This window comes from Tenrec ecaudatus, chromosome 10 (genome assembly GCF_050624435.1).
Source record: "Tenrec ecaudatus isolate mTenEca1 chromosome 10, mTenEca1.hap1, whole genome shotgun sequence".
NCBI lineage: Eukaryota > Metazoa > Chordata > Mammalia > Afrosoricida > Tenrecidae > Tenrec > Tenrec ecaudatus.
The window spans coordinates 87957840-87978809 of NC_134539.1; the positions used below are offsets into that span (position 1 = coordinate 87957840).

The following is a 20970-nucleotide window of genomic DNA, read 5'->3' on the forward strand; positions in this document are numbered from 1 at the left end:
CCTAATAAAATGTTTTTTAAAAATCGCGGAGAAAAATAGAAGAAAGCATATCGTTGTACATAAAACGCCTTATAACTCGTAAAAAAAAATAGGAGCTTTTGCCCCGCCCCGCCCACATCGCACCGCCCCGCCCACATAGCCTCGCCCGGCCCCGCCCCTTTCTCTAGTGCGCAGGCGCCAGAGCCTCCGGCGGGCGCGCGGTGGTGACGTACAGAGCCTGCGACGCTTTCCGGCGGGTTGAGCCGCTGGCCCCTGTGGGTAGAGGCCGAACCTCGAGCGGCGCCATGGCCTCTGTCGGTGTGGCCGCCGGGCGTCCGACGGACGATGCGTTACCGCCGCCTGTGGAGGCGCCGCTGCCCGAGACAAAGCCGCTGCCGCCGCCTCAGCCGTCCGCTCCGGTCGCCGCGCCTCAGCCGCCGCCGTCGCTCGCACCGAGACCGCAGTCGCCTGCGTGCGTGAAGGAGGAGAACTACTCCTTTTTACCTTTGGTTCACAACATCATCAAATGGTAAGGTCTAGAAGAGGACCGGCCGCGACGCTCCCTCCTGCTGCGGTCGCAGTGGTGTCAGAGCCAGAGGAGGCCGCTCCCATTTAACTGAGGCGAAAACGGGGACCCGGGGGGCGAGAAGCCTTTCCCAGGACAAGCAGACCCCTCCCGTGAATTCCGCAAACGTCCCCGAGCCCTGAGGTTTGCCGGACCTCTTGAGAGCCGAGTGAGATAAGAATTAAACTATATGCACGGGCTCTGCAGTGACCACTGCAGACTTTGCCCCCAGCCCTCTCGAGCAAGCCCTGTCGCTCTGAGTGAAGATAATGCGTTGGTCCCTTTTTGAATTCAGTCCACAGGTTGAGTCCTATCCCTCCCCCCCCAACCCCCCGTGCGACACACTGAGAAGCGCTGTAGATTTGTTTGTGCCAGTTAGGAAGGGGGAAGATACACAGTGAGAAAACCCCCATCATTTAAAATGATGGGACGGTGAGGCGGTGGTGGGGAACGTTAAAAGAAACAAGTTGCCCCGCCAGATTAGATGAATGGGAGTCATTGCCATCCATTTGTCTAGCCTTCAAGTAAACCCGAGTTTTCAAACCAACCTCTGTAAAGGACTCCGCGATCCCCGATTCTTACTGAGCTTATTTCGATTGCTGTGTTCCTTAAATACATATACACAGGATAGTAGATGCTACTGGTAACTCGTATTCAACCATTAAACCAAAATAAATGTCTAAAGTAATTCAAAGCAAATATTAAAATTCAAATGCATTTAAAAGGCTCTTTAATATTTTCCTGAAATGGAATTGTAACTCACAACATGAAGATCAAACTTGTCACCATCAAGTCGATTCGGACTCCTAGCACCCCTATAGGACAGGGTAAAACTGCCCCTGTGGGTTTCCAAGTCTGTAACTCTTTACAGGAGTAGAAAGCCTTGTCTTTTCTCCTGCCAACTTGAAGGTAGTGGCCTGTATTTTGACCTTAAAAACACCCACTACTTTCCAGTCCATTCCCATTCACAGTGACACTATAACACAGGGTAGAACTGCATCGTGGAGTTTCTCAGAGGATACATCTATGGGAGTAGACCACCTCTCTTCCTCCCGTTGAGTAACTGCTGGGTTTGAACTGCCAACTTTGTGGTTAGCAGCCCACCACTTATGCCACCAGGTCCCCTTTTGACTTTAGCCAGCCTAAATTCATTTGCTGTGGGATGTATGAGGTTACCACCACTTTTCAGTCTATTGCAAATCCTTAGTTGGGGCTTCATTTAGCTTTACTTGGTATGAACACAAGGCAGATTGTCTGCCAGCAGTGAGTTTGCCGATGCAGACTGTACAATCTTGGTGCAGTACTGGATTATGAAGGGCTATCCAGATTAACTCAGTATATTCCGCAACCCCAGCAGAGTGGTAGGTTTATGCTGGCCTCAGGATGGGGCAGTAAATTATACAATGGAGAACATAGACTTTGAAGTTAGACAGTGCTGGGTTTAGGTATATTAGGCCTTATCTCAACCTGTGGATAATAATAATGGACCTCAACCAGTGGTCCAAATAATAGCTCTATAGCATGCCACTGGTGACCTTGTATCGGTGAATTCTCTGAGCCCCTTTTTCTCTTATGAAACAGGATGCGTTGCAGGAAAGATGGTGGGTTGATTGCTTACTTTCATTTCAGTTCCCTCTAAAAGGACAATGAAAGGATTAAAATAAACAAACCTAAACTGAAAGGAACAGGGAGGTAAATGATTGGCAGAAGTCTGATGGCCAAGGACCAACGCCATACAAATTCCGAGAGCAGCCGGCCTTTGACTGTGTGCTTCGGAGCTGTGGGGTTGTCCAGCTCTCACAAGAGGAGGCAATGGAAAGGACCGTGGTTGGGTCCGTCACACCCGAGTCCTCCAAGGGGCATCCTTACTCTCATACAGCAGCATTGCCCAGTATAATACAATGTTTGATCTCTTGACTGCTGCTTCCCTGGGTGTTGATTGTGGGTGCAAGCAGGATGAAATCTTTCCCCAGATTTCAGATACTGGTAGTGTCATAGACCTCTGGAAATATGAGTGACCAGGGGACTAAGAAGGAAGACTTAATGGTCTGTGTAAGAAATTGATCCCCGCAGCACTATGATGGGAAACTCCAAGCAATGGGGCACTTCTCTTCTTCCATCTGGAGACAGGGTTAAAGTGCCGGGACACTAGACCTGTTGCAGGGGTGGGAGAGGCCTGGTGGCAGAGTGGATTGTACATAATGGTTTGCTAACTAGAAGGCCCTTGGGAGAAAATAAGGTTTTCTGCTTCTGTACAAGTTTGCAGCGTCAGAAACCCACCCCCACAGGCAGTGCTACTCTGTTCTGTAGGTCGCTGAGGGTCAGAATTGACTCGATAGCGGTGACTGCGTTTAGAGGGGTGAAACCATGTTAAAAATAAGAACGAAGAAAAAGCTTCCAACCTGAATAAGGAGGCACCACCCTGAGGGGTTTCTTCCCTACTTGGTGTCTAGGCTGGTTCAAGGGTTCTTACCTTCCAGAAAGAGGATAGAGGTGCTTCTCTCGAATGCCTGGCCAGCCCTAGAGAAAGATCCAGGGGATCCCCTAGAAAACACCTCTGTCCTCTCCTTGGAAGATAAGAACAGATCATGTTATAATAAAGTAATAGCTTTCGACTCCACTTCTACTTGGAGCTTCCACTCAGACTTCCAGTGCTTTACTCTTACTGGACACGGCCGGAAATGCCCCATGGAGGTGAAGAGAGAAAAACAGAGACTAGGATCCAATTAGTACTTGGATCTAGGTGTGGATTTGAGTTTCTGGGCTATTGAAGGAAGGGAACAAAATGGAAACGGCAGTGATGGAAGTGGGCACTTGGACCAAAGCCTGAGGCATCAGAAGACTCGTTGGAGGACGATGGCAGTGATGGGTTTCATTCCTGCAAGTGGGGGAGGAAGGGAGATGGTAGCAAGTTCATGAGTAAAACAAGCTGAAGTCAAGAAATAGCACACCTAGGGATACTAGCGTGTAAGGGTCCAAGAGGAAGGAGGAAAGAAAGGAAAAACGTGAGGACAGAGGGACCAGGAGGCAGAGGGCAGCGCTCATCACCTGAAGGGCAGAGACTCGGTCCTCTGAGGGTAAGGAGCTGGCTTTTCATCCAGGGGTGACATGGTCCAGTTTATGCTTGAGGTAAATATGGCTGATCGATTAGGAATCTGGGTGTTGGTCCTGCCCAGATGACAAAGGCCGGCACTGTCCTGAACCAGACTTGGCCACCCAGTCTTTCACTCCCTAACTTATTTCTCCCTTCTGTCACTTGCTAAATGGTCTTGGCATTGTGTGTTTACTCCTTTCCCAGCGACAAAAATAAGGACGTGCAACCTAGTGGGGAGTTTAGCCTTGCTCATGCTTACAAAGAACCAGAGTGTTACCATAGTTTTGTTCTTTTAATGTAACAAATGCAGCTTCCTAAGTAGAGAAAAGCATAATGTGGGAGAGAAAAACTACTCCTTCCTCTAAGTCCCCTTATCATATTAACTGATGTTAATTCTTTTTTTTCCCTTTTTAAAAATTTTTAATCATTTTTTAATGAGAGTTCTTACGTATAGAATAAACCGTACGTAGTTCAATCACATCAAGCAGTATTGTACATTTGCTACCACAAGATATTCTTTATAAAGTCTCCTAGGAATTACATACACACATCTTTTCAAAATTTTATATAAATTGAGATCACACTGTCCTTTGAATTTTTCACTTAGTATATGAAATCTATTCATTTAATAGGTGAAACCACCTTTTAGACCTTAAAAAAAAAAGGCCTGGTGGCATTGTGGTTACACATTGGGCTGCTAACTGCAAGGTCAGTAGTTCGAAACCACCAGTCACTCTGTGGGAGAAAGGGCTTTCTACTCCTGTAAAGAGTTAGTTTCAGAACTTCACAAGGCAGTTCTACCCTGTCCTATAGGGTCACTGTGAGTCAGGATCAATTTGATGGCATTGTTTTCTTTTTAGATCTTATTACATAAAACATACCTTATTAAAGTAATTGCAAGGAGCTCCATTTTGTGAGCACCTCCTAATTTATTAAACTAGTCTTATATTTTTGAACTTTTTTATTTTCTAATTTTTGCTGTAAACCAACAATTCTGGAGTAAGCATCCTTATGCAAGGGAAGCTTCAAAAAGTTTCTGGAAAATATCCATTAGCTTTCCCTTCCATTTCCCACAAACTTTTGGGGAACCTCATATTTGAATAATATATTATGAAAAAATCTTGGCAGTAAAATTGCTAGATCAGGAGACATGCATTTTTCATTCTAAAAACTATTGCTACATTTGAAGTGCTGCATCTTGTTCGCTAACTCCTCCCAAACATCACCCTGTCATCTCTTCTGCTCAGTTGACCTAAGACCCTGATTAAACTAAATCCAAGACTCTGAGTTCATGATCATCGAGTCGATTTGGACCCAGAGTAACCCTGTAGGACAGGATAAACCTGCTCTTGTGGGTTTTGGAGACTGTAACTCTTTACTGGAGTAGAAAGCCCCGCCTTTCTCCCAAAGAGCAGCATGGTGGTTTCAAACTGCCGACCTTGTGGTTAACAGTGCAACCCGTAACCACTCTGCCACAGGGCTTCCTTTTAAACTATAACTCTAATCAGAAAACATTTTAAAAAGTAGTGACGTTGTATGTGTATTCAGAGTGCCCATGGTTATAAAATAGAAAATGAGCTCCTTCCATCACCCTACGGGATAGAACTGCCCTCTGAGTTTCTGAGACGGTAAACCCCTTATGGGAGTAGGGAACCCCTTTATTCTCCTGAAGAGCGGCTGGTAGATTTGAACTGCTAAACACATAACCACTATGCCACCAGGGTTCCTGACATTTTTATGGCCACACCATGGATTTAAACAGCTCTTGCTCAAGAATGTGTGTTTTGCTGTGGCTGTCAGCGTGTGAGGAGCCCTGGTGGTGGTATGGGCTCTGTACTGAACCACAAGGTCCATGGTTTGAATCCACCAGCACCCTGGGGAGAAGATGAAGCTGTTTCTCCCATGAAGATAAAAAGTCTAGGAAGCTCAGGGCAATTGTACCCGGTCCTAAAGTCTCTGCAGGTCAGAATTGACCCAGTGGCAGTGAGTTTGATTCCCTATCTCACGGAACTCCTGGGCTTCTCTTAGGGAAAGTTCTAGCAATAGGAGAGGTGGACTTAATGCTTTGATGGCTGTGATGAAGAGATCGCCTGGATTAAGGGTAGCAGATTAATGTAACTACTGCCAATAATGTGCACACCTATAGCAAGTTAGCTCGGCAGAAATTGGCTGATAGATACATATTGACATCTCCGTCAAAGAGAACAGCTGCCGAGCCTGCTTACATACACATAGCCAAGCAGCTTGTGAGCTTTGCTTTCTTGTTTTAGAGGTTTAGAGTCCTGGTTTTTAAAAAGAGCCCAGACTTTTAGCCCTCCATTCAGGGATCTCTGAAGACCGCCTTCAGATTGCTGTTCCCCAGCACAAACCCTGGAGCGAGTGGGTGAAACCCACAAGACCCCTGCCTCCTTTGCTCTGCCCATGGAAATGCTGCACATTCTGTATGTTTCCACAGAGAGCCAGCTCCCCGCCGCCATCCTGGTCGTTGGGAACACACACTGTGTGGTGTTGACAAGAGCCCCCTGGCTCCTGTCACTTCCGTCCTGCTTAGTTTCCTCTCATAATTGAAGGTAAATAACTACTTAACTTGCTTATCATTTGAACTTCTGTGGTGTCAAAGCTGGCTCCTTGCTTCTACCTAATTACCTAGAAAATGTTGACGAATTTTAGAATGTGATTCAAGTGCCTGTGTTGATTAAATACTTTTGCTTGATGGGCAGAAGATTATGACTACATATTTATATTATTTTTAAAGAGTGAGGAAAGGGAAAAAGTAAAGCCTCACTATTATGCCTATAAATCTTTCCAGTTTATCACCAACAAAGAAGCCTTACTACCAAATTGATTCTAACCCTTGGCAACCTGTGTATTGCAGAGTGAAACCAAAGCAAACCATTTGTGCCACTCCAAAACCCAAACCTAACCCTCGGCCATCAGATCGACACTGAGTCATAATATAAGGTTTCCTGGGCTGTAGGTCTTTACTGAAGCAGACGGCCTCATCGCTTTACCAGGGAGCATCTGGTGGATTTGAACCATGACCTTGTGGCTAACAGTCTAGCACTTCCGTGGAAGCACCCTCAAGGCTCCTGCTCTGCCCAGGGACATCTTGTACCTTTAAGAAATGTTCTCAATCCTGGCCCTTGAAGCCCTTTCTTAGTTTATACAAAAGTCACATTGTAAAAGTACAGACACAATGAAAGAGGCCTCTTGAACCAAGGAAACATTGATTGACTTACTCAAACTCAGAAAGTCTAATCAGAGTGTGAAAGGAAATCTCCCAGCCCAAGAATTCTGGGAGACAATTGTCCCTACTTGGCCCATGGCTTTGACCCACCAAGCCAAAAGTATTTCATCAGTATGGGTGCTTTTTAAAAAAATAAAATTACATTTTAAAAATTCTTTAAAATTCCAAAAATTGTTAATTGTTAACTAGTGGCCAGGAGCCCTCTTTGACCTGACAGAAGTAGCTCAAGTGAGGAACACCCTATCTTGTCCTTTCCCTTCAAGTTTGGGACAGATTGCTAACTAAGTCTGTTGATGCAGCAGGTCAGCAAGACCTTGCTCCTGGGAACAGGGTGTTTGCTGACCTGCCTGCTTCCCACACAAGTGTATTTCAGTGGGACGGGCCCTCCATGCAGCTGAGGCCGCCCAGGCGTGCTGCAGGAAGTGGCCTCCCACACTGGCCCACTGCCTGCCCTGCTCCTCTGTCGACCAGATCCCAGTATAAAAAATAGAGAGTATTTACCGATTGTGTAGGATTGCTTCTGGGCTTTCTTAAGTACCTTTTCACTCTTGTACCACTTTGAATGTACTCACTCACACAGTATAATCCACCCAGCACCTGCTGGCCTCCACTAGCGTGTCCGTGTGGAGAGGCAAGGGTGCGGGCCAGCATGGAAAGTGTCGTGCCGGAGCATTTGCTGGGCCTGCAGAAGCAGTAACTAGACCTGCGTGGTCTCCCACAGGGTGGGAATGCCCTTGGCAGGTGTCTGGGGTTGGGGTGAGGAGGCATCTGAGATGTTAGGAGGAACAAACCTGGGTCTGCCTAGAAAGGAGGGACAGGGCACGGGTGGGGGCACATGATGATTAGGTGGGTATTGAGAGCAGTAAGGTAACATCAAGAGTGACCCTCTCTAGCACACCACATCTGGAAAGGTGGGGCACCCTCAGCAAGAGGCACGTGGGAAAAGCTAGTCACAGCCTGTCAAGGTCACCCTGACCAAAAACTCACTGCCATCAAGTTGATGCCAACTCATAGCGACCCTATAGGACAGCACCTGTGAGTTTCGGAGATGAACTCTACAGAAATAGAAAGCCTCGTCTTTCTCCCAAGAAGCAAATGGTGGTTTTGAACTGTTGTCCTTGGTGTTAGCAGGTCAATGCATAGCCAGTGTGCCTTAGGTCTGTTTCCCGGACTCCAGGGAAACACTGGTCACCATTGGAATCGGAGAGCTGGAATTCAGGAAGGAAGATCAGGCCGGGGAGGAGCTCACAGCATGTGAGGAGGTGGGAGCAGATGGACAAAATCTGGGATATTTTGTAGTTTCTGTTTTTCCCAAACTTTTTTTAGTAGTAGAACTTATTGCTTCCGCTTTAGGAAGAATGTCTTTTGCATGTAACCCTATGGGCAGATAGCACAGTTGGGAGCTCAAAGACCCACAGGTACTGTCAGGACAGGAGAGAAATGTACACAACCAATGATAAGTAAAGCCAGTCTTGTCCCCTGTCACTGGTGTGCACAGCAGTTTGGCTTCTTTAGAAGGCATTTTGGTAGCATAATTTTTAATTTAAAAATTCATATATAATCTTTAAGCCAAGAGTCTCACTTTTAAGAAATTATCTTACAGAAACTTTGCACAAGTGCCTATAAATATTGCCATTCTGATTGCAATATGGATAAATTGCGTGTTTTTCAAAACCCATCAACAGTGAGTCCAAATTATTGACAAATAGCTGTCAAATTATTCTACTGACTAACGGAAAGATATCCAAGGGCAGTGGTCAAGTGAAAAGAAGCAAGATGCAGAATCATGGGTCTAGCATGGCTACGTGTCTGACAGCAGCAGAAGCTCCGAAGTGCAGGTGTTTGTGACAAGGCTGCACGGAACTCTGAGACCGTGCTCCCCGCGTGCTAACAGAAGTTATCGCTGGGAAGCGGGATGAGAGAGACTTTGTTCTCAGACTTGGAGATCATTAATGTTTCCTTTTTTCTCTATCCTGCAAGCATTTATTTCTACCAATTATTTTTAAAGACTTTTGAAAAGATAGAAAGCACCAGTGTGTGCACTCAAAGGAGAAGCCGCCAGCAGATTTCACACTTCCAGGAATGGTGAGAGGAAGGGCTGGGCAGGTCCGTGAGGACAAAGTGGGACCTAGGTGGCCAAGAATTTGAAAACGGGCAACCAAGTCAGAAGCCACGGAGATATGCTCAGGTTTGGTGACTGTCCAGGATAGTTAGGAAGCCAGCGTCCAGTAGACTGGACGTGGACTGAAACCTCTTAATAGCTAAGTGGCCAGTGACCAGAAGACCTGTGCTTGGCTGTTGCCAGTGACTCTGCACCTTCATGTTCCAAAGCACTGATCCTTATGGGTGCATAGTTCTTCTGCTTGCCCGCCTGAGCCCTGTGGTGCTTCTTCAGAAGTCTGGTGACACTCCCCGTCTGTGCTACTGTGTCATTCTGTGCACAAAGGATGTCCACACAGCAACAGGCCATCAGGGAATGCTGCCAGCCAGACGTGTCCAGGCCACTGTTCGCAGCATGGTGAGGCCCTCAGTGCCTCGACCCGCGTGTCCTCTGGCATACCTTGCAGGCTCCTGACCCGGCCCTGCGCCTTTATTTCCCTCCTAAAGTTGGGTGATGACTAACATCCACACAAAGGCAGGCCCACTCAGGCTGTCTGCTTTTATTCCCTTTATATCTAGGTCTGTCCCCTTTTCTTTTGTTTTGAGTCTGTCACAGTCATCCTGCTTAGCAGGTTCCCACCTGGTTCGAGCAGGTTCCTGAATAGAGTGTTTTCCTCACCCCGGAGTTCAGGCTATTTCCCTCCCCAGCTGGGGCAGGTTGGGGGCTTGCGGAGAGGGCTTCCCTGGGGCTGCATGGCCTCCTTTCTGCTCAGCTCTTCTCCATGCTGGGCTTCTCTGTTGCCCTGCCTGTCTTCACTGTCTCCTTACCGAAAGCTGGCTCACCAGGTAAAGAATAGCCAACCCTCCAGGTCTGGGGCTTTTGAGAAAGGAGCACCTCACACTTTTTTTGAGTTTCAGATCTGAGTGTTCTTTTAGACCAGGCTGTGTTTGCTTGGAGAACTGGATCAGCTTCACTCTCTTCCAGTGTTTTGCGTTTGGTTTTTGCCATGTCCCTTCAGGCTCCTGTGGTGATTCTTTTTCTTAAGAGTGTATTTTAATTTCAAAGCTCCCCTGGGACTTAAATCCATAATCAGCACTGTTAGCACCCGCCCACCCACCCACCCAAGTGTGGTTAGTTTGAGGAGGCCAGATGTCTCTATCCTGATGTCTCTATCTCTATCTCAGGCCCACGCCGAGACTGACACACATTCAAGTCACAGTTGTTCCCGATTGGCTTACTTTCAGCTCAAAAATACCAATTGTCCCCCTTAGAAATTGAGGTAAGACATTCCACTCAGTCCTTCAAACTCACCATCAACTTGGTTCTTACTCGCAGTGACCTATATAGGCCAGGGTAGAAATTCCCCTGTTGTTTTCCAAGACGGTAGCTCTTTATGGGAGTAGAAAGCCTCATCTCTCTGCCACAGAGCATCTGGCGGTTTTGAACTTAAAGCCTTAAAGTTAGCAGCCCATCGTGTAACCACTATGCCACCAGGGCTCCAGTCCTAGTCCGTGGGAGGTTCAGATGGTAATGTGCTGGCTTGCTAACTGAAGAGTTGGTGATTTGAGTTTGGAAGAAAGGTCTGGTGATGTACTTCTGGGAAAACCAGCCGTGGGAGCCCGGTGGAGCACTGTTCTACTCACACACTCAGAGGCACCGTGCCTTGGAGCCCACTCCGGGCCGTGGACCCTGGGTCTGTCATTGTGCCTCACAGCTGGGCTTCAAATGGCAGCCGACCATCCGTTTCCAAAACTCCATCCACTCTGCCTGCCCTGAGTTTTTAGCTGATGACAGGGAGCTCTTTCCTCGGCCCGATGTGTTCGTCAGGGAGCTGGGTGTTCTGTGTGCACAAGCAGAGAGACATGATGAATAGTAAACGTGAGGTAGCACCATCTGGCTTGAGACAGCCCACCAGGGATAAGCATTTGGTGAAAAAAATAAATGTTCAGTGACAGTTTTCCCTCAATGGAATACTTTCAGAACAGCTTGCCGAATTGACTTGTTTCTTACTCACCTTGAAAAAATGTTCAGGGACCACTTGCATGCAGGCTCTCTGATCTTAGACGGTGGGAGTTATTTGTTGTGTGTTGTTGCTTTTTTGCTTTGTTTTGTTCTGTTTTGATTTAACTCTCTAACAGGGAGCAAGGCTCGCCTTCCTTTCAACGAGTCTAGCCCAGAGGCAAGGAGTTGACAAGATTGTGGCAGGGAGACCTTGTACCTCCGAACGCTTCCACTTGCTCATAACTACTTTAACATGTATGAACACCCTTGTGGCAATGAGTCTGTGCGGTAACAGGCCCGAGCATGCGAGCATCAAGTAAAATGCCACATCTCCTGATGGGCCCAGGGTATGATCGAATGGAAGGGGTGTGGCGTGGCTGCACACTCTGACCTGTGGCATCAGGTCTCGGAGATGGTTTGGCCCTTCTTCATTCAGATGTGAGCAGCCAGCTGTAAGTGCTGGATTCTCGATTGCCAACAGTGCCCTAGACGCTGAGTGGTAGGGAACATGGCCGAGCCAGATGACGCAGGCACTGCCCACCCTCCGAAGCAGATGGCTCGGTGAAGAATGCAGATTGTAAGGGAAGAGTGTTGGGAGCTATGAAAGGGGGCGGTGTTGGCCATGGGGGCCGCAGACTGTGACTGAGCACCACTGCTGCCTGGCCAGTGCTGCACCCACGAGCTGGTCCCGTCTGGGGGCTCGTGGCCTAGGCAAGGGACGGTGGACAAGTAGGGTCGGGGGGCTCTGTGGGGCGGGCGGGCACGGTGCGCTGTGCTGATGCTGCCTCTGCCCTCTGCAGCATGGACAAGGACAGCCCTGACATCCACCAGGACCTGAATGCCCTCAAGACCAAGTTTCAGGAGGTGCGGAAGGCTGTTGGCAGCATGCCTGGCATCCACTTGAGCCCCGAGCAGCAGCAGCAGCAGCTGCACAGCCTCCGGGAGCAAGTTAGGACCAAGAACGAGCTGCTGCAGAAGTACAAGAGCCTCTGCATGTTTGAGATCCCCAAGGAGTAGTGTGAACGTGTATCCAGGAGCGCCAGACCCTACGTCCCCCACATGGTTCCCCTGACCAGGCTGCACGGAGACTGACCTCGAAGGCTCTAACAGCCCTGTACATCCGTGTGTCTAGATAGATAAAGGCCAGGCCCTGCTGCGGGCAGGTAGGCTGTGGGGGCGGGCCCTCTGCCAGGGACCGGCTCCCCTAGCTGCTCTGAAGAGCACAGGAGGTGCTGCTCCTTCTGCTTCCTTCCGCCCTCGCCTCTCCCCCTTGGTGCCGACCAGGTGCATGCCGTTCCTCTGAAGGCCGTTTGCTGAGACATTCATTCGCATAGAGCCCACTGGAAGAACTATGCCTGCCTTGGGATTCCATGAATTGAGAGGAAGAATGTCATTTGGAAAGACTATAGGGTAACTTCACACCCTCTCCCCATTTTGCCTCATTTGGGCCCTTCCTGCAGCCCCTGTCTCCAGCTTCTCTGGCACCCCCGTGTTCTGTAGCGGTTGCTCCCTTATCTCCTTTCACCTGTTGGACCCTGTCACTGGCCGCTTGATGTCAGAGTGGCAGCCCTCACCAGAGCCCTCTGAGCGGACAAGCTGACTGACCCTCTTGCCTGCGCTGAAGCTGCTGGTCAGCTGAGCAAGTCTTGCCCTTCTAGCACCTAGTGGGCCAGGTGTTGGGAATTGTCTCCTCCCCTGGCCGCCTCAGAAGTGTTGGCAGCAGAAAGTAGCTACCCTGCCACACCAGCATGGTGGCCTGCGCCTCAGCTCAGGGAGGCAGCTGAGGCACCATTCTGAGGCCAGCAGGCCAGTGCAGCCCTCGGCCCCAGCTCCGCGCCAGTTTCTGCCAGGCATGGCGTTGGGTTTATGAGTGCCCCCCGGACGGCCAAGTTAGGAGTCTATGCCTTACCCCTAAAGGTTAAGAAGTGACTGTATGATATATAGATCTACAAGTGGACACATCACCTGAGCTGGGCTGGCCGAGGGCCCTATCAGATGCCCACTGACTGACCTTGGTGGCAGAAACTCTGGTCGAGGTGTATTTAGAGGGTGGCTGCTTTGTGGGAGCCCAGCACAGAGGAGCTCAGGTTTCGTTGGCTGTGGGCAGAGAGCATGCTGGGACTGTAAGTGGCACTTACCCACCAGACCAGTTCTCCCTTGGGGCTGTTATTTAACTGAATCAGTTATTTTCTAGAGATTTCAAAGTAGTGTGTGGGCTCTTTTAAGGCCCTGACCAAATACTATGAAACCTGGGGTACATGGAACAGAAACTACTAGGGTCTCTCTGTAAGACCAGGGTGGGCACAGAACTCCTAGTGGGTGCAGGAGACTGATGCTCTGCCCCCCGCCCCCAACACAGGGTTTATAGCCGCCTTCCCCGGACTAGACTGTATCCGGCGTTTTCACCGGTGGCAGTTTTTGAGGGTGGGATCAGAATTCCTCCCAGGATGTCTTGTTTCTGTACTGTGGAGCCGAAAGCAGGTTGCCTCTGGGATAGCCGACAGGAAAATGTTTGCTTTGCTTACAGTGTACACAGAATAAATAGTGGAAACTCGACTCCTCTCTTTCTTATCCTGACCCCCAACACGCCAATCAGCCAGGCTAGCGTCAACACAGAGTCACTCGTCTCTGGAGTGGCCAAACCGCCCAGGCAGGTGTCCTTTTAGTGGTTTGAGGAGGTTGGAGTCTGTGTGGGCCTCCAGAGCAGGGTGACCCCCCTGCACGTAGCCAGCACCTCCTGGACTACCACTTGGGTGACGGGCAGACACTCAGGCTCAGTGCCTCTCACCCTCACAGCAGCCTGTGAAGATGGCACTCACTCTGCAAATGAGAAATGAGCCGACTTGGTGGGTGGGCTTTGCCCTGAGTTTACAGGAGCTGTTTGTCCATAGCAGTAGGGCCAATGCCCTGAGCCATGGCAAGGGGGAAGCAAGGCATATGTGCAGTGGATCCCATTGGGGGCAGCAGGTGTTGACTGGGGGTGGAGTGGGGGAATCTGGGTTTTTAGCTGCCCCTGGGTCTGGTGACAACAGTGGGGCACAGTTCTGGGGATAGCAGACCTAATAGCCATTGGCCTGTCGCTTGAGAGGACGAAGAAGAAAGTCGGAAACCGAGTTCAACGGAAGCCAGCACCAAACAGGTTACTGAAGGCACTAGACCAGTTGAGAGTGTGGTCAGCTCCTGTCTGTAGCCTGCCTCCCACGGAGCCTTTCCCAAATGGAAGGGCTTTGCCCATCTTGCCACTCGGGGGCGGGGGCATCTGGAAATTGTGGGAGCCATTTATTCCATGACTTGAGGTTATCCCAGGGCAGCAGGGCTGACTCCAGTCTGGGAAAGGTGTGTACCAATTCCACATCTGTACAAACACCCACTATGCCGCCCTTCTCCCAACCACCCGCCGCCCTCCAGCCACTTGTAACAACAAAGAAGGCCACATTTTCCATTTTCAATGATTTGTTTTATATTTAGAAAAACAAAACACAATGAACACTTTAAAGATGGTCTCTCACACAGTATAAACACCCAGGTAGGATTTTGTTCATCATGACACCAGAACTTAAAGTGCAAAATGTATGGTTTGTTGTTTTCTCCCGTCAACAATTACACACGTGTAAACAAGTCGCTTGGGTCGGAGTTGCCCCAAGCCACCAATTGGCTTCTGACTGGCAAAAGCTTTCACCAGTTGTGATGAGAACCCAGACAAGATAATGCCCCTGTGGCCCTGCCCCTGACCCTTGAGGCCAGGGCAGGATTCTGCCTAACTTCCCTGCCCATCCTCAGCCTGCTCTCATCCTCAGGCGAGCACACCCCCTCCCCTGGGCTAGAGCTCCCCAAGTCAGGGGCAGCGGCGAGCCCAGTCGGGCGGCTCGTTGACTCCTTCCAGAGCAGATGGCGGGGACTTCTGGAGGCGGCCGCGCGTCCCCGCATCTTGGAGCTGTGGGCGCGCATGCTGGCTGGAGCCGCGGATTTCACTTTTAAACAAAAAGGTTCTCCGTGTGTTTGGTGGCCGGCGCAGCTGAGGCTCCTAGCTGATGATGCAGCGCTCCTTGTCCTTGGCTTGGCCACCGCCACTGGCCTTCTCGCGGATGTACATGAGGTCGCTGTGCACGCTGGGCCTGCGAGCGAAGGGTGCCACGATGCCGACGGCGTCGCCCGGGTCGCCGCTGGCGCGCAGCAGCTTTTTGCCGCGCAGCCCCTTCTTGTGCAGCGCGTCGTAGTACTGCACCGACACCTTGCGGTGCAGGTCCGGGCTCATCTCGCTGGGCAGCTTGGCCATGGCGAAGAGCGCCCTGAACATCTGGTCCAGGCTGCTGTTCTTCTTGGCCGAGATCTCGAAGTAGGCGCAGCGCTGGGGGTCGTCCCCCACCAGCTGCTCGATCTCGCGCTGCTCCACTTCCCGGTATAAGTCCCGGTCGCCCTTGTTGCCGCAGATGACCACGGGCACGTCCACGTTCTCCTTGGTTTTGTTCTTGAGGCAAGACTTCGTGTCGAGGATCTGTTGCTTAAGCCGCTGCACCTCCTCGAAGGAGTCGCGGTTGTCCAGGCTGAACACTAGGATGAAGACGTCCCCTGCGGGGCGCAGAGAGGGAAGAGGAAAGGGTGAGGGTGGCCGCCGAAGGGGGGACGGGTGGGGGGTGCGGACCTCTCCCAGCGCAGCACCAGGCGCGCGGTGGGGCGAGTCCAGGGGTCTCCGCGGCCCGCCCGCCTCCCGCTGCCCGGGGCTCACCCCGCCGTGGGCACTCACCAGTGAGGATGGAGAGGCGCCGCATGGCGGGGAACGGGTGGTTGCCGGACGTGTCGAGGATGTCCAGCTGGTAGACCTCCCCGCGGATGGAATAGAATTTGCGGTGGAAGTCCTCGATGGTGGGCGTGTAGGTGTCCTCGAAGCGGCCCGTGAGGAAGCGCGACACGATGGCCGTCTTGCCCACCTTGGACGAGCCAAGGATGACCATGCGGTAGCAGTTCTTGGCCGGGATACTCAGCTCTGAGTCGCTCGGACACAGCTTCTTGATCATCGCGGCCAGTTTCATCTGGTGCCGGGGCCACGGGAGGTGGGCACGGGGCGAGGAAGGCGCGAGGCGCGGCGGCAGTGCACGTCCTGGTCGCAGTCGCGAGGGCTCGCAGGCGCTGGGCAGTCAGTGTGCGCTCTGGCTCCCCGCTCCCGGCCGCCGACTTTATGGGCGCCCGGGCCGCGCCGCCCCGCCCCTCCCGCTGCGTCACCGCCCTCCGCCGGGCGCCGCCGCCGCTCCCCCGCTCTGCCCTCTGCGCGCCCGGAGGAACTGCACCCCGGGGCGCCGCCGTCCCCACGCACTGCGCTCAGAGGCCACAAGTGCCTCTGCGACTTTGGGCCACGACCCCCGCTCTGCAACACGCACGTGCGCGCGATGCCTGCTTTGAGGCTTCGTTTCCCCGGGGAAGAATTTTAATTCCGTAAAAGCAGCGCTTGCTGGGTATCTTCCAAGAGCCAGGCACTGCGTCTAGTGTTGGACATACATGATCTTCCAGTGCCCAGAACATCACCCCCAGCCCAACTCCAAACCCAGCCCCCGGCCCCTCCGCGGCTGACCTCCCTCCAGTTTCCAGGCTGAGCCCGGCTGGACCCCCAGGGCGCAAATGGGCGCTGTGCGCGCAGCGGCCGCCAGAGGGCAGCAGAGGGCGCCACCGGCCGCGCGGAGACGGCTCTCTGGGCTGCGGGGCGGGGCGAGGAGCAGAGCGCCCGGTCTGGGGTCCAGAGGGAAGCGGAACTCCGGCTTTGCCATGCGAAGTCTGGTCTCTCGGCAGCGCCTTGCTCCAGGATTCCCTCCACTAGAGCTGCTCTGTGGGCTGGCAGGGTTCATCAGCCGCCTGTTCCTATCCCTGACTCCCAAAGAACCAGAGGTTCCTGTCCTCAGAGCGCTTTTGTGGACCTTACAACCCCTTGGGACAACATTCCCAACATTTTAAAGTTGGTGAGCCTGAGGTTTGGAACCAGGGGGGTTCGGGAAGACCCCGATATCATGACTCAAGTCTCTTAAATCCATTTCCAGGACTGCTCTTTTCTCCAGTGAACTTGGAGCTGTTAGTGGCTGCAAACAAGACAGGCAGGAAGTGGGCACCTGGAGCGAGGGGGCGGCAATGGACTCCCTGGCTTCTCAAGGCATCCGGTTCAATGGCTAATTTAAGCAGTTGACTGTTAACAGATAAGGCTGGCCTCATCTCCAAGGGGACACAGATTCCATAAAGAACACTACCTTGACCACGCCGTGAGGACGATGACCCCAATAATAGCTAGTCCACAGAGAGGACCACATGGCCAGCCCCAATATGAGAAATGACGTCTCTCACTGACCCATAGCCCTACAGGGGACACCAGAGACACAGTGGGAAATTGCACCCGATCTGATCCCGCCACACGGAGGCGAAACACTAAGGGGGTGCAACAGAACAGCAAGGGAATGGAGCAGCGAGGTCCCCAGGGAATGCTGAAGGTGGACTTTGGGGCCAGGTCGTGGTGCCCCAACAGACTGGACTGGAAAACTCTCCTAAAGTCCAACAAACGATCCTTGAACTAACTATACGCTTTTCTTTCTTGGTGTGTTTTGTTTTGGGGTTTTTTGGTCATTGGTTTGTTGTTGTTTTGTTGTATATTGTTGCTTGGGGTTTTGCTCTGTCTTGTGCATGTTATTATCTCCGCAGGTCTGTCTAAATAAGATAGGCTGGATGAACAATCTGGAGGAGAAAACAACAGATCGGCAGTTCCGAGGGGGACATGGGATAGAGGGAGGTGGGGGAAAGGTAGTGGTGTTAACAAACCCAGGGCCAAGGGAACAACAAGTGATCCAAATTGGTGGTGAGGAGGGGGTGAGAGGCCTGGTAGGGCATGATCAAGGGTAATGTAACCAAGAGGAATTGCTGAAACCCTGGTGGGGACTGAGAATGATAGTGGAATGGGAGGAAAGTCAAGGGAAATAGAAGAAAGAGCTGGGAGAGAAAGCATTTATAGAGGTCTAGATAAAGACATGTGTATATGCAAATATATTTATATATGATGATGGGGAGATCAATCTATGTGCCTATATTTATAGGTTTAGTATTAAGGTAACAGATGGACATTGGGCCTCCACTCAAGTACTCCCTCAATGCAAGAATACTTTCTTCTATTAGTTTGGCATTCTATGATGCTCACCTTCCCGACACAACTGCTGAAGACAAAGCGGGTGAATAGGTAAATGTGGTGAAGAAAGCTGATGGTGCCCGGCTATCAAAAGATATGGCATCTGGGCTCTTAAAGGCTTAAAGATAAAAAAGTAGCCATCTAGCTCAGAAGCAACAAAGCCCACATGGAAGAAGCACACCAGCCTGTGTGATCATGAGGTGTCGAAGGGATCCGGTATCAGGCATAATCAGAATAAAAAATCTTACCTTATTGAATGAGGGGGGAGTACAGAGTGGAGACCCAAAGCACATTTGTAGGCCACTGGGGATCCCCTTGCAGAGGGGTCTCAGGGAGGAGATGAGCCAGATGGTGCGATGTCGCAGCAATAAAAGATACAGCATTCCTCTAGTTACTGAATGCTTCCTTCCCGCCCCTTCAACCCCCCACTATCATGACCCCAATTCTACCTTGCAAGTCTGGCTGGACCAGAGGATGGACACTGGTGCAGATGGGAACCAGAAACACAGGGAATCCAGAGTGGATGATCCCTTCAGGACCAGTGGTGTGAGTGGTGATACTGGGAGGGTAGCGGGAGGGTGGGTTGGAAGGGGGGAACCGATTACAAGGATCTGCGTGTGACCTCCTCCCTAGGGGACGGGACGGACAACAGAAAAATGGGTAAAGGGAGATGTCGGACAGGGCAAGATATGACAAAATAATGATTTATAAGATTATCAAGCGTTCATGAGGGAGGGGGAGCGAGGAGGGAGGGAAAAAAATGAGGAGCTGATGCCAGGGGCTTTAGTGGAGAGCAAATGTTTTGGGAATGATGAGGGCAATGAATGTACAAATGTGCTTGACACAATTGATGTATGTATGGATTGTGATAGGAGTTGTATGAGCCCCTAATAAAACAATTTTAAAAAGAGAGAGCGAGAGAGATGCTGATCCTCAGAGGGGAACACCTAGGTTCCCTCCCAGAGGATTTCCTGATTTCAGGCCAGTGTGCATAAAACCAAACAGCATCAAAAGCAATGTGACCCTGACTTACATATGTTTGCTTCTTTTCATTTGCAAAATGAATAGCTAAATAAAAATGAAGATTCTTTAAAAAAAAAAAGAAGAAGAAGGCCATCACCTTGAAAAGGTCCTGGATAAAGTGGGAGAACAGTGTGCAGCAGAACTCAGAATCATTAGATCAGGCCTACTGGTCACAGACTGGTGGAGCTCCAAGACTCTGGCCCTTCGTCACCCTCAGATGTGGAGCTGAACTCACCCCTGCATTTAGGAATCAACACAGTACTTGAGGTCAAAGGGGTAGAGAGCTGGACAAGGAGGAGGAAACAGAGGAGAGAGAAATGCTGAGGGCACCGCAGTGGACACGTCGAAATCAAGTGTGTGTGCACTGTTGGATGTAAAACTGACGGTCTGCTCTGTAAACCTTCACCCACTTCACGATAAAAAGTTAAAACAAAATCACCAGTCTCAAAAGCCCAGGGGCAGTTCTTCGCTGTCCGCTGCTTCTCTATGGACGAATGGCAGTGGGTTTGTGTTGTGCCCTGGGGGCATATGCGTTCAACTGTTAACCACAAGTCAGGAGTTCAAAACCACCAGCTGCTTTCTCTGTGAGGGAAAGACAGTCTGTCCTCCCCACACTGTTGGCCTACCCTGGAAGCTCAGGACAGTCCACTCTGCCCTTTCGGGTCACTGTGAGTTGACTTCATGGCAGTGAGCTTGTTACTGGATTTCCTTTGGGCTTCAGTTCCCTCTCCTGAGGACAATGTGCTCTAGGTCTGTGACCACTTTATAGGGGTGGCCTGGTACGGAAAGCAATGCTAGACGCTGCTCCGGGGTCAGACTCCAAGCAGCAGCCCGTGCCATGGAGAAGTGCCCCAGGGAGTGCTGCTTGGTGGGAGCCTTTACCGAGGCAGACTGCCAGGCTCTTCTCTGCCAGAGCCCTGGCTCACCGACAACAGTGCGTGGACAAGCCACGAGGCACTGGCCAGGCAGACAGGTGGCAGCTAGTTGATCAGTAACCAGGAGTGGGTTGACGCTGCTGAAATGCCCAGAAATAGGCCGTCTGGAAACACATGCCCCACCTGGCACTCATGAAGAAGCCTCCACCCTCCCCAGCGACAGGATCTCACTTTCACTGTGTCTGGTTTGGGAGGGACCCAGGAGGCTAATAGCTTGCGTACCCCCCACCCCCTCTCTGCCACACACACACACTCGGGTCAGGGCGCTTTGACCCTCAGCGTGATTTGTGGGGGAATGGTTTGACAGCCGTCTGCAGCTGGCCCAGGCCTCAGGAGGCGCTCATCTCAGCCACGGCACTGTGCATAGGGCTGCTATGGCCCGTGGTGGAGGGCGTGTGCTGCCGGGGGGCTGAGGTGGAGGGCAGCCAAGGGCGCAGTGGGGCAAGGCCTACATTGCCTGAGACCTACAGAGGCCCTGTGTGGCAACTGGGCTCGGACTGAATACAGCTTGGAGCCCCTTCTGTGGGCTGGGAGTACACCTGGACATGGCCATCCTCACCATGGCCCCCTGCCCTCTGAGGTTAACAGCTTTGACCGAGGGCCCCAGAGTGGCGGGGTCATCTGGAGACCCAGTGACAGGCCCAGCCTGAACTCAAAGCTCCCAGGTCAAGTGTTGAAGCTTGGACCAACTGGCCTGTAAGCTCCCAACTGGTAAGGTCTGGACCCCAACCAGCTGTGCCTCCCCAACCTTGAAGGGGTCTTGGAGCGGCTCACCTGCCCCCTGAAGGCGGGTTTCCCAAGGAAGCCATGTCGCAAGGCCCAGCAGACTGCAGGCCGGAAAGGGTACGGAGTGGCACTCGAGCACGTGGCCA

General features: G+C 51.4%; 2 protein-coding genes across 3 annotated transcripts; one reads left to right on the forward strand and one right to left on the reverse strand.

Moving 5' to 3' along the window:
* Positions 1-213: 213 nt before the first annotated feature.
* On the forward strand, positions 214-13558 carry MED9 (mediator complex subunit 9). Its single transcript, XM_075560941.1, has 2 exons — positions 214-508; positions 11788-13558. The coding sequence occupies exons 1-2, from the start codon at positions 285-287 to the stop codon at positions 12002-12004; spliced, it is 441 nt and encodes a 146-aa protein (XP_075417056.1). The 5' UTR covers positions 214-284; the 3' UTR covers positions 12005-13558.
* Positions 13559-14433: 875 nt separating this feature from the next.
* On the reverse strand, positions 14434-16122 carry RASD1 (ras related dexamethasone induced 1). 2 transcript variants are annotated; one of them, XM_075559140.1, is made up of 2 exons: positions 15732-16122; positions 14434-15482 (listed from the first exon to the last, which is right to left on the reverse strand). In XM_075559140.1, the coding sequence occupies exons 1-2, from the start codon at positions 16015-16017 to the stop codon at positions 14962-14964; spliced, it is 807 nt and encodes a 268-aa protein (XP_075415255.1). In that variant the 5' UTR covers positions 16018-16122; the 3' UTR covers positions 14434-14961. The 2 variants fall into 2 exon arrangements, with proteins under 2 accessions (XP_075415255.1, XP_075415254.1); XM_075559139.1 differs by having other exon boundaries at positions 14437-15556.
* Between the last annotated feature and the right edge of the window lie 4848 nt (positions 16123-20970).

Bases quoted from the DNA above. Each gene is read 5' to 3' on its own strand.
- MED9 (XM_075560941.1), top strand. From the start codon at position 285: ATGGCCTCTGTCGGTGTGGCCGCCGGGCGTCCGACGGACGATGCGTTA. The intron at 509-11,787 runs GTAAGGTCTAGA...TGCCCTCTGCAG, and splicing joins GTTCACAACATCATCAAATG to CATGGACAAGGACAGCCCTG.
- RASD1 (XM_075559139.1), bottom strand. From the start codon at position 16,017: ATGAAACTGGCCGCGATGATCAAGAAGCTGTGTCCGAGCGACTCAGAG. The intron at 15,557-15,731 runs GTGAGTGCCCAC...TGCGCCCCGCAG, and splicing joins GCGCCTCTCCATCCTCACTG to GGGACGTCTTCATCCTAGTG.